We start from the raw sequence: 14,688 nt of genomic DNA, 5'->3' as shown, positions 1-14,688 counted from the left end.
TAGAAATTTTTTTTTTTTTTTTTTTTTTTTTGGTTTTTCGAGACAGGGTTTCTCTGTGTAGCTTTGCGCCTTTCCTGGAACTCGCTTTGGAGACCAGGCTGGCCTCGAACTCACAGAGATCCGCCTGCCTCTGCCTCCCGAGTGCTGGGATTAAAGGCGTGCGCCACCACCGCCCGGCTTCATTATAGAAATTTTTAAAAATATGTTTTTAAGAGTGTTAATCAATACATGGATGAAAAAAGAAACAAAACTTAAAATATTGACTACTCTTTTTTGTATATAAATTTGGTACAGCAGGTTAAAAACAGATAGTGTCTTAGTTAGGGTTTCTATTGCTGTGAAGAGACACTATGGCCACAGCAACTCTTATAAAGGAAAACATTTAGCTGGGCGGCTTACAGTTCAGTCCATTATCATCACAGTGCAACATGGTGGTATGCAAGCAGACATGGTGCTGGAGAAGAAGCTGAGAGTTTTACATCTTTGATCCACAGGCAACAGGAAGTGGTCTGAGACACCAGGCATGGCTTGAGCATATATGGGACCACAAAGCCTGCCTCCACAGTGACATACTTCCTCCAACAAGGCCATACCTACTTCAACAAGCCACACTTCATAATGGCGCTACTCCCAATGAGCTTATGGGGGCAATTACATTCAAACTACCACATTCTACTCTTGGTCTCCATAAGCATGTAACCATACAATAACGCAAAATACATTTAGTCCAACTTCAAAAGTCTACCACAGTCTCAACAATGTTTTAAAGTCCAAAGTTCAAAGTCTCTTCTGAGATTCATGCAGTCTCTTAACTGTAATCCCCTATAAAATCAAAATCAAAAAAACAGATTACATACTTCCTAAATACAATGGCACAGGATATACATTACCATTCCAAAACATAGTGAAGGGAGAATAGTGAGGAAATACTGGACCAAATCAAAACTGAAAACCAGCTGGGCAAACTCCAAACTCTGCATCTCATCTCCATGTCTGATGTCAAAATGTTCTTCAGACCTCCAACTTTTTTCAGCTTTGTTGACTATAACATACTTCTCTCTCTTGGGCTGGTTCCACTCCAAACTTTGCATCTCCATGTCTGGTGTCAAAATGCTGTTCAGATCTCCAACTCCTTTCAGCTTTGTTGACTGTAACACACTTCTCTCTCTTGGGCTGGTTCCACTCCTTGTTAGCAGCTCTTCTTTGCAGGCATCCTATGGCTCTGTCATCTCCAACATCTTAGGGTCTCCAAGGCAATATAGGCTTTACCTTCACAGCTTCACACAATGGCCTCTCTAGACATCTATTCAGGGACACCCCTGACACATGCCTGGCCTCATCTGCTTTCCTTAGTCATGGAGGAATATTCCATAACTCCTTTTTTTCTATCCTTGACTCTAAAGCCAGAACCATGTCACAGAAGCTGCCAAGTTCTGCTGCTGGCTGAGGATGGAACATGGCCTCCTCATTCAATTACATCTTCACCAACTTTCTATCTTCGATGGTTTCCTTCACTGCCTCAGCCAGGCTGTTCTGGAACTTGCTCTGTAAATAAGGCTAGCCTCAAACTCAGAGATCCATCAGCTTCTGCTTTCCAGGTGCTAATATTAAAAGTGTACACCACCACACCTGGCTCTAAACTTTTCTTTAATTCCTTTTCACAAGTTGGAAACTTAGCTGGGTGGGATCTTGCCCTGAGGTTACCACTCCCTTTACTCCATTTCTTAATCTGTGTATCTCCTCAAAAACAGGACTTTGCTTCATTCTACTTCCTGGTGCTCCTTTTCTCCTAAAATTGTACATCTTGTATTTTTCCTTGCTCAACTTGCTCCTTTTCATTATAAATCTTCATTAGAGTTAACACTAATAACCACATGACACAGTCTATACTAGGCTGTTTTGAGAGATCTTTTTGCCAATGGAAGTAATCCAAAACTCTTCACTTTAGCCTCAGGCAGACTTTTCAGATAGGGCAAAAAGTAGCCGCATTCTTCACCAAAATATCACAAGACTGGTCTCTAGGCCACATATTAGCATTCATCTCCTCTGAAACCTCTTGATCCAGGTACCCACAGTTCAAATCACACTCACTCAGCACTACTGTCCTCTATGTTCCTACCAGGATGGCCCATTAAGCAGCACTTAAAATGTTCAACTGCTTTTCTAATTCACAGTTCCAAGGTTCATATTCCTTCAGACAAAAGCATGGTCAGTCTTATCACAGCAATACCCCAGTCCCTGGTACCAAGTTCTGTCTTAGTTAGGGTTTCTATTGCTGTGAAGAGATACCACGGCCACAGCAAATTTTATAAAGAGAAACATTTAATTGGGGTGGCTAGCTTATATATAGTTCAGAGATTCAGTCCATTATCATCATAGTGGGACATGGCAATGTGAAGACAGACATGGTGCTGGAGAGGGAGCTGAGAGGCCTACATCTTGACTTTTAGGTAACAGGAAGTGGTCTGAGACACTGTGCATGGCTTGAGCATATATGAGACCTCAAAGCCCATCCCTACAGTGACACATTTCCTCCAACAATGCCACACCTACTCCAACAAGCCACATCTCCTAACAGTGCCACTCCCAATGGGCTTATGGGGTCATTACATTCAAACTACCACAGATAGTAATTTCAAATTATAATTAATATTCCTCCTCCTCCTAAAAATCAGAAGTGCCCACAGGATGAATGAGGTCTACCCCTTGCTGCAGCCATGATACATGGAGATGCAGCAGCAACTCTGGGACAGATTCATTACCCTGAAGAGAATAAATAAGGAATCGAGTCAGTGATATGGGAGTGCACGGCAGCGTGAACACAGCACTCCCCTGAATTGGTCATGCTTGACTCAATGATCTTGCCTGGACTTCTAAAGTCAGACACTGGAAATATCTTCTGTCATCCTTGACTTATGTGAGTGACTGCAGCATCTTCATACTATGCATGACCGATAGGCTTTATGGTCCAAAACTGGAAGAAGAGGGACTGGCCTCTAAGATCATTTGTAATCTGACATGGTCTCTAATTCCATTTTGATATTTCTTTAGATTTTAAATTCACAATGCAGTCATAGTAAATGCTTCAAAAGTGCAGGTCCTCCAACTTAATAGCCACTAGTAAATAGAATTCTATGCAGACATTGGAAGAGAAGGTTGGGAATACATACTGAATTTTGAGCAAAAGCCATTTAGAAGAAAATTCAGAATACTTTCCTTTCTAAATGTTTGCTCTTGAATTTATAAACTTTCTCTTCTGAGTTTGGTAACAGTCCAGGGGCTCTCAAGGTTATCCCTAGGAAGCACACTTGAAAACAGCCAGACTTCTGGTGTTTAATGTCATCTATCCTCAAATGTTATTATTGATCTCAAAGAGATTTAGTTAGTTACATGGATAACAGTATTTGAATTCATGTATTTAAATAACAAAGACAAACTTTGCTTGAAATGCTTTGCTTAAGAAAGGACCTTCAGGGAAAAGTAGAGGAAGTGGGGGTAGGCGAGGAATTGAAGTGGGGGAAAAATGGGGAGTAGGTTAGATCTAAATATATTATACACATGTATAAATATAATATAATGTTTAATTCAAAATGAAAAGACACATATTTCATTCTTTTCATTTCCCCCATTATTCACTGAATGTAAAATGACATGACTGATAGATTCATATGCACATGATTTTCCAAAAATCCTGACGCACACATCCACAGGAAAGAAAACCCAGAAATATACTCATGTGCTTACCGCCAAAAGATTTTTCACAAAGATGCCAAGAACATATATTGAAGGAAGGATGGATTCTTCTGTAAATGGTACTGGGAAAACTGGATACCCATATGCCAAAGATAAAAGTAGACCCCAAACACAAAATTAAAATCAAAATAGATCAAAAAACTAAATGCAGTACTTTAAACTATGAGATGCTAGGAGGAAATCTGGAGGAAACACTAGTATGGACAAAGACTTTTTGGATAACATCCCCAAAACACAGACACCAAAAGCAGTAGAGATGAAAGGATCACAACTTGGCCCAATGAAGAAAAGAATTAGAAGCTGAAAAGAGAGCTGGAGGCAGGGATGAGACATTTGCCAAAGATTCGCTTGACCAGGACTGATATATGCAATATGGAAGGAACACAAACAGCTCAACAGTAGTAAGACTAGGCAACATAACAAATAGAGAGATGATCTAGATAGACACTCATTTTTTAAGAAAGGAAGAAACATAAATAGCCAACAAATTTGAAGGAAGAAGCCTCAGCATCACTAATACAATCAGGGAAATAGAAATCCTAACCATGATAATATGCCACTTTACCCTGGCCAAATGGCTATGTTTGGGGGGTAAAAATCAGTGAAATATGAAGAAAAGTGTACTCTTTTCACTGTGGGTGAGAGCAGAAACTAGAATAGCCATCATTGAAAATGGTGTCATATTCTTAAAAACAAAGAAACAAAAAAGAACCAAGCTAAAAATGGAACTATCAGATGACCCATCAGTTCCAGTGAAGACCCACTGTAGAATAAATAGATAAAGAAAATGTGGTATGTTATAATTCCTAGCTACATGACTGGGCATGCGCTGTCCAGCAGTCAGGCAAAATGCTTAGTCACCCCAGGGCCTTCCGTCCTACGTAATTGGTGCACCGAGTGGTCACCTAGTCTGTGGTCTGTGATCACATAATCTATGTGCATGCATGGTGTAGCTACTTAAGCCCATATGCGCATGCACGAGGTGACCTATAAAAGCAGATTCCACCCGTTCACCACCCTCCAGCTCTCTCTCTGCACCATTCGTTTCTGGTAGGCATATTCACATTCTCTATACTTCTCCTCCCTGATGAAACTCTTATAGTGTTTTTCTCGCCCAGTAAATAGCGCTGCAAATAAATAACAATAAGCACACAGTAGAATGTTATTCTGCGATTAAAAAAAAAAAGAATAAAATCCTGTTTCCAGCAACACAATGTAGCTAGGGGACATTATGCTAATTGGAGTAATCCAGGCACAGTAATATATTCTCAGTTATATGTAGAAGCTAACATAGTTTGTCTCCTCAAATTTGAGAGTAGAATAGTGATCATAAAGTCTATGATGGGGGAAAAGGGAGGGGATAGAGAAAGAGATTAGGTACCAATCAACACACAGGAATAAATTCTAGTGCGTTATAGAATAGTAAGGTGAGTGTAGCTTTAAAAATTATGTACCTCAAAAGGATCTTGAAGGGATCAAGGGTTCCCTGCACAAAGAAATGATGAGCATTCAGATTTGAACATTACATGCTCTTCACAAGTATAGAATTATCACAATATGTAATATGTATAACATGTCAATTAAAGCAAAATTTAAATAGTAAATACACGTGACTTTTCCGTTGAGCATGAGCTGACCTTCTGATGCCACAAGGAACTGTCTGATGAAATCAGGAGTATCCCTTCTTGGAATAAACTCACAGATGTAGAATGGAAATGGTATCCAAGGAGAAAATGCAGTAAGACAGAGGATTCTTAATTTTCTTTCTATCAGGTGTTATGCCAGAGAACACTAAAATTTAGACAGTTCGGGGTTAAGTCACAGTGTACTATTTGTCTGTAATGTGTATGAACATCTCTCACCTATATACTTGAATGTGTAAGAACCCAGAAAAAAATGGCTGTAAGAGGTAAATGTTCTTTACTAATCCCACTGGTTCAAAGCCCAAAAGTGAATGCCTTACTCAGTTGAGCAATCAATGGGTCCTCTGGAAAGAGAATAAAGACAAACTGGGGCTATAGAGCATTGCTAGTAGCTTTGTTACAGAGAAATTATGTCACAAACTACCTAGAAATACATTGCAAACTGCTATAAAATGGCAAAATTATTATAATCAAGACAGACACTTCTTTTTTAGATAGAAGACCCAAGATATGAGATCCAGGATGGTGTGTCTGCATAAGAGGTCCACACTTGGTTTTCTTGCTCCTTTGTTGTCCTCAACATATATCTTCCATTTTATGTTTCAAAGCCTCTGCTCTAGTGGCTCCAGCCACCTCCCAATTCCCACTAAAAGAAGCAACAAAGAACAAGAAAACATGCTTTTCCTTGTTAAGGAGCACAAAATTAAAGTATAACAAAATTTCTGCTAATATGGCACTTAAAGGGATCATACCCACAGTCCCATTAACAGCAAGGAGATCTGAGAAAGGCAGGCTTTAATGCTTCACTGTGTATCCTACAAAAAATTCTGTCAATGTGAGCAAACGAGAAAAGGGATCTAGGTAAGGAGCAATTAGCAGTCTTTGCCACAGTGACTATACCACAAGTTGAGAAGGAGATTACACCAGTTGTCACTAGTTTGATCAATTCTCAGATTATCATTTTTGCTATGTAAGGCTAATTTCCGATTGTATCCCCGTTAAGGTAAATGTTAGACTATGGAGGAAAAGCATGTACTCCATTACCTTATCATGCTTCTGTGATCTTGACAATGTCAATTTGATGAGAGTAAAAGGGAAAAGCTAGGACACAATGTGCCTGCTTCTACAAGTGAGAAGTCTAATGATTTTCTGAATGTGTTGGGGACAGAGTGTGAGCCATGGATTTGTGATCAGATCAGACTACGAGAGAGTATCTCAGATTGGGAGAAAAGTTAAAGAATAGCTGTTTCAAATTGTATCAGATAAGTAGAACTGGTATTGAACACTTATCTGAGACCTTAAGTTACCCAAAGTTAATTCATGTCACCAATAAACTAGACATGTATGAGTTACATAATAACAAGTTAGTGAGATACATATAAACAAGTTAGTGAGATACACATTAACAAGTCAGAAATATCCAGTTCCTTGTGAAACTCCTTTAAATATGATAAATTTATTTTTTCTTACAAATATTTCCAATATAGCCTACTGTTACAAGCACTTCATTTATTTGGCCATTCCTATACGAAGCACTTGAAAACTTGCAATTTTAAATGTAATCAGTCCTGCTATGAACATCTTCATACAAACAATTTTTCCTCTGCTGCCTAGGCTTCCAAGAGTAAAAGAATTACTAAGTAAATATCACTTGGGCCTATGTTTCTGTTTCTAATGTCTTTGACTGTTTAGATGCACTGATCATTTTTACTTGCTTATCTGGTACAACGTTGAATACATCACTATGGGGTTATTGATAGATAATAACTTTTCCTGCCTCGCCTCACTCTCATACAGATTAGTATAATCTTAGAATAAAACCAGAACTGCAACAACTAAGACAATAAATAAACACAGGAAAAATACACTTCTTGGGATTGTAAAGTCTTCGCAACAGTTCCCCTAAGTGGCCCTTGCATTCATTTCAGAAACTTTATCCCATCATTTTAAAATGGGAAAACATCCTATTATGTCTAAACTTCAAAGCAAAAGACTAAAAGTAACTAAAGTAGCCATTATTAAAAGTTTTTGCTCATGCATCTCATGAATCCAATAGCAATTTCAATTACACGAAAATACAGAAAAATGTTTATTTAAAATAAAATGTGTAATGTACAACTTTTACAACATATGCTAATATAATACATGAAACTAATTGAAAATATTAATCTTTCATATTTTTATCTCCAGATACAAAGCTGTGATTTTTTTTGCAATTCCACAATTTTTTTATTTTTTCTTTTTTCATGTGTTACATTCTGACTGAAGCTTTTCCCTCCCTCCTCTCAGCCCAGTCCCTCCCCGGTACTTCTTCCCCCCACCCCACCCCCGTCTACTCGTCCTCCATTTCCCTACAGAAAAGAGAAGGCCTCTCAGAGATAGCAACCAAACACAGCATTTCAAGTTGCAATAATGATGATGATGATGATGATGATAATAACAATAATCACTTCACCTCATATTAAGGCTAGATGAGGCAACGCAGCAGGAGGAAAAGGTCCTAAAAGCAGGCAAAAGAGTGCTTTGTTCCCACTGTTAGGAGTCCCACAAGGAGACCACCCCTGACACTGCCTGGAGTGCCAGGAACCAGAGAGTGGATGGCCCAGAGACCTAGGATAGAACCAAACAAGGCCAGAAAGGGGGGAAAAAAGAAGAAGAAGCAAATTTCACAATTTTTTAAACTTTCAAAATTACTGATAACGAATTAGAACACGGACATAAAATAGCATAAAATCTCAAACTTACTTTGGCTTCTGACTCTTCTTTCTATTTGCACTTTGAGAAGTAGATTTCAAGAGTTTTTCATGGTAACTGGAAGATATTATTCCAAATTTATTGATCACAGGTGACCTGTTAACGGGCATGGTTACAGACCAGAAACCTAGAGAAAAATTGTAAATTCTCATTAGAATACGATACAAAACACAACAACAAATCATGTGCAATCTTATAAAATGTATCAAGAAGAAAACCAGGCATGCTGAGGAATAATTTAAACGGACTGGTAAGAATCAAACCTAACGCCGATGCCCAAACCCGTGTGTTTTCTATTATGTCACTCTGCAAGCTTATCCATTCACAGAATTTTGCAGTCTTTGCATAAGTTAAGTCTTATTTGTGAAACCACAGCAAGACCAGCACAGCTGGGCAGGAGAATGGGCCGCACCACAAGGCCAGGGGGCTTGCGGGACTGCTCTGGGCCAGATTCTCCACTGGAAGAGGTAGAGCAGCTCTGTCCTGTGCCTGAGAAGGGAGTAGCATGGAATATGTCGTTCAGTTGTTCAAAACAGGGACTCATACACAGCAGGCTTTCTACTAAATGCTGGCGACTGCTGATGGAGCATCATGCTTACCAGGGCTTTCTGAGACAATGTGTTAATACCTTTCTACATTTCCTGTCTTTTGATCATTTGGGTTATACTTCCTCATCTATCCCCACTACCCATCTTCTGTTTCCTCTTGAAAAATAACCTGAGCATATTTTTATGGATGTATAAACAAGACCAGGGCACACGCTCTTCAGGTGTAGTGTAACATTTAACGCAAAAATTAGAGTAAAGAAATAGGTTGATCACATGTATACTGAATGATTTTTCATTTCTAAGATAACTAAGTTCTAAAGCTAATCCTTCGTATCATTTAATAGTTTGACAGGAAACAAAGTGCACAGAAATGGAGTGAGTGAAGGAATTCTTTCTAAAACCATGGACAGTTAAAAAACAAGAGGGTGTTCTGAGGGTCTAACAAGAATAGAGTGGACAGCTACCTCTGATCAGATCAGACTGGAAGAGAGTCACAGAACGAAGGACTGGAGGAGAGTGGAATTTAATTAAAAATGTGTCCTTTGGCTGAGGAATGCAACCAGCTTGAGGCTGCCCTCCAAGAAGCCTGGAGACTAGACTCCACTTGCCTTCCAGCCCCAGTCTCGACATCTGCCTGTGCTTCTGGTTAGCTAAGCCAAATCAGAACAGAAGGCGCGGCGCAGAATGGAGATGAATGGGAAGCGGCACTGACGGGTGATGGGGCAATGTCTGGCTCAAAATGGCTCACAAATGTAAAACTGTGGTCTTCTATCACTGTCGCTCTATGGCGAGGCTTGCTTCCCACCATCCACACCTTTTAGAACGCTGAAGCAAAATCCTAAGTCAGCAGCAGCCTTGCGGAGCAATTTTGGATGATGTCATTCAGCAGAGCTTCACTTTAGTGTAGACTACAAGCTACGCCAAGCAGAATGACTATGTTAAGAGTATATTTTATTTAACAGCAACCAATGTTAAAACTGGGCATTTCCGCCTTGAAAGACACCCAGAAAGAAAAACTTCAAATTCGTATCAAACAAGAATTTGATTTTCACAGACAGCCCAGAAGCAGAAAGAAGCAGCTGAATTCATCTGATAAATCTAATAAATCCTGCAAAGTTGACAAGGTATTAATGGGATATAAAATTATTGATGTGATATGTTCAAGTAACCTATGTAATGATTATCTTCCAAAGAAGACAGCCCCACCCCACCCCCGGGAAGCTCTAACAGTTAGCCCATTGGTAGAATGGTGCAGATACCTGAAACACAGCTGAGATGCCCAAGTTAGAATCTGATGTATTCAAGTTAATTAGTTTAAAGGAATGCCAAATGGATGGACAGGAAAAGGTACAGGATACTGAGAGCCTCTGGTAGCGAAAGTTCATGAGAATATACAGCAGTGCCAACTAGAGTTCAGAAGGTCAACCTGTCAGAACCAAGGGTTCTGTTAGAGGAAACCATCACACAAGGCGTTATGGAATTACTGCCTTCTGAATGAACTGGCTGTCTCTTGTTGTAAACTTCTTGTGCAATAACAGCTATGATTCTCCCCCATTTACCGTGCATCTCCATGTTGTGTGTACATGTAATCTCACAATTGCATTTCAATCTTGGGCACAACTTTCCCTCTATATTTGGGCTAATTGGATAACTGTCTCCAGCTGTGTTTATTTTTTATTAACATATATCTGGCCAGGGCCATTCTCCGGACAAACCTGTTTCAGCAAAGATACTTTTTTCCAAGGACAAAACTGCACATAGATAAACATTAGCTCTTCTCACTCACAGATAGAGAAAATAACCACTAACAATTAAATCCTCAACTCCTTACCTTCACCCCGAGTTATTTACACAAGACCCTAACATAAGAGATTTACTGCTCACATTCCTGGGATGATGTTTTAGCCATTTGCTAGTTACTGAGTTAAGGCAGTTACTTCCCACTGACCCAAGGAGATTGCCTACAAGGCCAGGCAGGTGATAGGTGCCAAGCTTCTTTCTTGTGCAAATTAAGTTTTAATTCCTCCTCAGCCAGGTGCTATTCCTAGATTCTCTAATTGATCTTAGCCTTTAGATGACCCTACCAGAAAACTCCCTTTTAGTCACTCCCCTTTGGGGTTATAATTGGAAGCTGACATTCATTGCTTTATGTGTGGATCCTTATCACTCCTCTCTTCGACCCTGAATATTTCAAGCTTCACATTGCTTTGCCAAAGAATTACTGCATGTGTATATACTGGTTCTCTGAGAGTACTGGGGAGAACTGATTGAGAAGAACAAAGATGAGGACAGAGATAGGAAGAACTAGATAGACATGAGAGAACGGCAGAAGGGACTGAGAGCAGGAGGGACCGAGAGGAGCTAACTATGAGAACAGAAAAGAAACTGTAGATAGAATTGACTTAGGACAAAGTGAATGGACTAAAGAACTCGGTGTGCTTAGATTCATTGAATATCCCTCAGATTAGAATCCTCAGCTGGTTGTTAGACTCTTCCACGGACCCTGAGAGCAAACAATATAGGCTGGACCTATTATTGTTTGAGTTAGGAGGAAAAGTGTTTGAAGGTCTCTGGGGCTGCATTTTAGGCTTATTGACTCAGCGTCTCGCACAGCGTTCATTGTGATTAAGCTCTTAGGAAGCCAGCCCCTAAGTTGGTTTACAGTGTGGAAACGATTGCTCTAAGATGCTCACACCTACTGGTCATCATGCCCGATGCCTCCAGCCTTTGCTCAGTACAAGAGTAAACAGTCGTGCCCGGGTGAAGGAGAAACATCACATTTTTGTTAAAAATGTGCAAATGCTGACTCTCCATTGGACCCTTGGTAACGGTGGAAACTGGATACATCTGGCACCAGTTTATAAAATAGGCAGACAGTGTCTGCCCTTTTCTTAAGTGTTTCTTATCAAATTTTCAGTACAGCTACAAATGTGAAGGCATCAGTAGAGGAATTACTAGTTTCTGTTCTTATTGTATTTTCAACAGGACACTGTTGCATTGTGAGGCATTTTGAGATTAGTTTTTCTTTTTAAGTTTTTTTCAAATAAAATACATTTTAATACTGTCAAGGATTTTTTTAACTTACATAAAGTCTTGTTCTCATTTTAGTATAACTAGCAAAGCAAAATTTAAATATAATCTTGATAAATTTGTTCTAATTTACTCATGACAAGCCTCACTGGACTATTTTTGTCAAGAAAATACAAAGCGTTTGTGACCATGGCAACAGCCATATATCAAATAATGTCAGCGTGTTTTCAAAGCTATGACACTGAAGGAATTTTTTTTCCTTTTCAAACATTAATTTTTTAATAGGGTAGAGCCCTTTGTACCCCAAACTGGACTTTAATTCATGATGTAGTTGAGGATGACCTTGAACTTCTGATCCTGCTTTCTCTTCCTTCCAAGTGCTGGGATTACGGCAATGTGTCACCAGCCTGGCTCCTGTGGCACTGGGGATGAGTGAACCCCGTGCTTTGTGCACACTAGGCAACACACTAGAGGGAAAAATCACTAGCCACCTTGAGAGACGTTCCCTCCCCCTCCCCACCCTCCCCGGCCCCAAAGGTATGTGCTGACCACCAGTTTTAGAACTGACCAGAAGTTGAACTCATGGGAAGATGAGGCTGGAATAATAAATCTGAATGTATATCCTGGGTTCAGCAAAAGCAGGACATCGGGAGTGAAAAAATTATGTCTCTGTAGATCCCCTGAATCCTGTTAGCCATCAGTAACCTCACGCTTATAGTTCAGCCAGTAACTTCAAAGAACTACCTCATCCCTAGCCCCGTCGTCCAATCCCAAACTGCATGTAAACCTTTCCTATATAAACCCCTTAAAATGAGTGCTCGGGGCATCCTCCTCTACCTGCTGTGTCGGATGTTGGACAAGAGGACCAAGGCCTGGGCTTGCTTGTTTTGTTATTAAAAAAAAACCTCTGTGTACTTGCATCAGATATTGGCTCTGTGGTGGTCTTGCTCGGGGGTCTTGCGACCTGGGCACAACACTACCAACTTCTATCTAGTATGGGTGTATCATATCGAGTTTGATATTTTTAAACTATTGAGAGAAAAGTATGTTCTCTCTGAATACATACTGTGTAGGGAAGAAACAGATATTACCCCTTAAATGCCATCTAAATTTTAAAAAACAAAAGTTCAACGCTAAAAGAATTTTGAAAGGAAGCATTAAGTTTAAAAGCCAGCAGGAACCTTAAATCTTTGTGGTATCTCTTAATGTACCACTCTGTTACTCAGCCTTTAAAATGCGTTCAGTTTGGAGAGCAACAGTTAAGAACTACATCAAAGCTGTTTTCTTGTAAAAGGTTGATTCTGCAGCACACACATCCGCTCACAAAAAAATGCTTCCCAATAACACCATATTTCGATGTATTTAGCATTCGTTTACAATATAGGAGCATAGCCATAGAACAAATGCAGTAAACGTCTTCATTGCAACTTGAAAAATGCACATATTGCTAACACTAGCAATTGCTATACTATATTGTAATTTTAACATAACAGCCAGTTAAAGGTAGAATTTGGGGGGCCAGTGAGATCGCTCCGAGGGTAGAAGTACTTGCTGCAAAGCCTGAAGATCTGAGTTGGATCCTCAAGTCCTATGTGGTAGAAAGAGAGAATCAATTCTTGGAAGTTTTCCTCAAACCTCCACATGCACGCAATGGCTGGCATGCGACGACGCGTGCGCGCGCAAACACACACACGCACACACACACACACACACACACACACACACACACACACACACACACACACACAGAGTAACCATTCTAGAGGTGGCAAAACACGCAAGAACGCAGCTGACAAATGAGGCAGACTAAAGTGTCATGGAATAGCAAACTATATTCAGAGCATCAGACTATACTCTGAAGATTAAGAAGACTCACGTCTAAAGTAATAGTATCTATGCTCACCATTACCAACATCCAGATGGCTAACTATGTTCTTTCTTGTTACCCAGGATTCTAGACAACACTCATGAACCAAAAAACATTTCCCCAAATGGAAAGAGGCATGGTTTTCTTTTCCAATATAACCTTCTGTACCATAAAAAAAAGAAGAGTCACATGAGTCAAGTGTCCAGTCCCAAGGACAAGCCACACGCAGCAGACAAGCCACACATGGCAAAGACATGTTTGTCCATGGCAGCATATAAACAATTAATAATTGCCAGTTGCAAGGAATAAGCTGAAGTAAACTCACTCTTACCCCTACACCTGGGAGGGGTATGGAAGTATAATCCAGAACACTTCTTTGTTTTTGAAGGAACTCAGGTCACAAGACTCTTGTCTTGTTTTCTTGGAGTTTTTCCTCACGAGCACTCAGAATTCTCCTTGTACAACTTCGTCCTTGGCCCGTGTTCCAACAACACACACATCAATAACTCTGTTAAAAAATAACCAAAAGAACTCTTGTGTACAAGTAGAATTAGCAGCAAACTACCTAAAACTGAGAAAGATTGCATTTCTTTTTAGAGAAATTGTTCAAATTAACTTGTGGAAGATACCGGCAATGACAAATTGTCATCTTGGAATGAAATTCTGTCAGAGCTGGGAAATAATTCAGACAAGCAAAGAAGTGAACAAACATTTTTTTTTTTTTAAATGAAGCCAGGTGACCTTAGTCCTACAATTTGACTTATGACCTTGGCCAACCACGTGGTTGGCTTTGAATTGAAATGCACCATCCAGGTGAGGCTGGGGCTCATCTGCCATTTTCTCTCCCAGCTTTATTGATGTATAATTGACAAACCTGTATGTATTTATGGAATAGATTGAGATGCTTTGAATATGTAAATGTTGTGAAAAGATGACCATAGTTAACAAAAATACGTCTCCTCTCACATACAGATTGTATCTGTGTGGTGAGTGTGTTTAAGGCTTACCTTAGAGCCTGGCTGCGGTGGCGCATGCATTTAATCCCAGCACTCGGGAGGCAGAGCCAGGCAGATCTCTGTGAGTTCAAGGCCAG

General features: G+C 39.9%; 1 protein-coding gene across 2 annotated transcripts in view; it reads right to left on the bottom strand.

Annotated features, from left to right (window-relative positions):
• Nucleotides 1-14,688, bottom strand: part of Tmem232 (transmembrane protein 232) — a 277,182-nt gene that overhangs the window by 233,236 nt on the left and 29,258 nt on the right. Inside the window, exons 1-2 of one of the 2 annotated variants that reach the window (XM_052750222.1) lie at nt 13,927-14,094; nt 8,142-8,277 (exon numbers count right to left, since the gene is read on the bottom strand). In XM_052750222.1, the coding sequence (XP_052606182.1) occupies nt 8,142-8,260 (119 nt within the window). In that variant the 5' untranslated portion in view covers nt 8,261-8,277; nt 13,927-14,094. Of the gene's footprint in view, nt 1-8,141; nt 8,278-13,926; nt 14,095-14,688 lie in introns of those variants that run through there. The other variant, XM_052750220.1, reaches the window with a different exon arrangement.

Source organism: Peromyscus californicus, unplaced genomic scaffold (genome assembly GCF_007827085.1).
Source record: "Peromyscus californicus insignis strain IS unplaced genomic scaffold, ASM782708v3 Scaffold_21__1_contigs__length_65335640, whole genome shotgun sequence".
In the NCBI taxonomy this organism is placed as follows: Eukaryota; Metazoa; Chordata; class Mammalia; order Rodentia; family Cricetidae; genus Peromyscus; species Peromyscus californicus.
The sequence above is the reverse complement of the archived record's forward strand: the minus strand, read 5'-3'. Positions and strand labels throughout refer to the sequence as shown.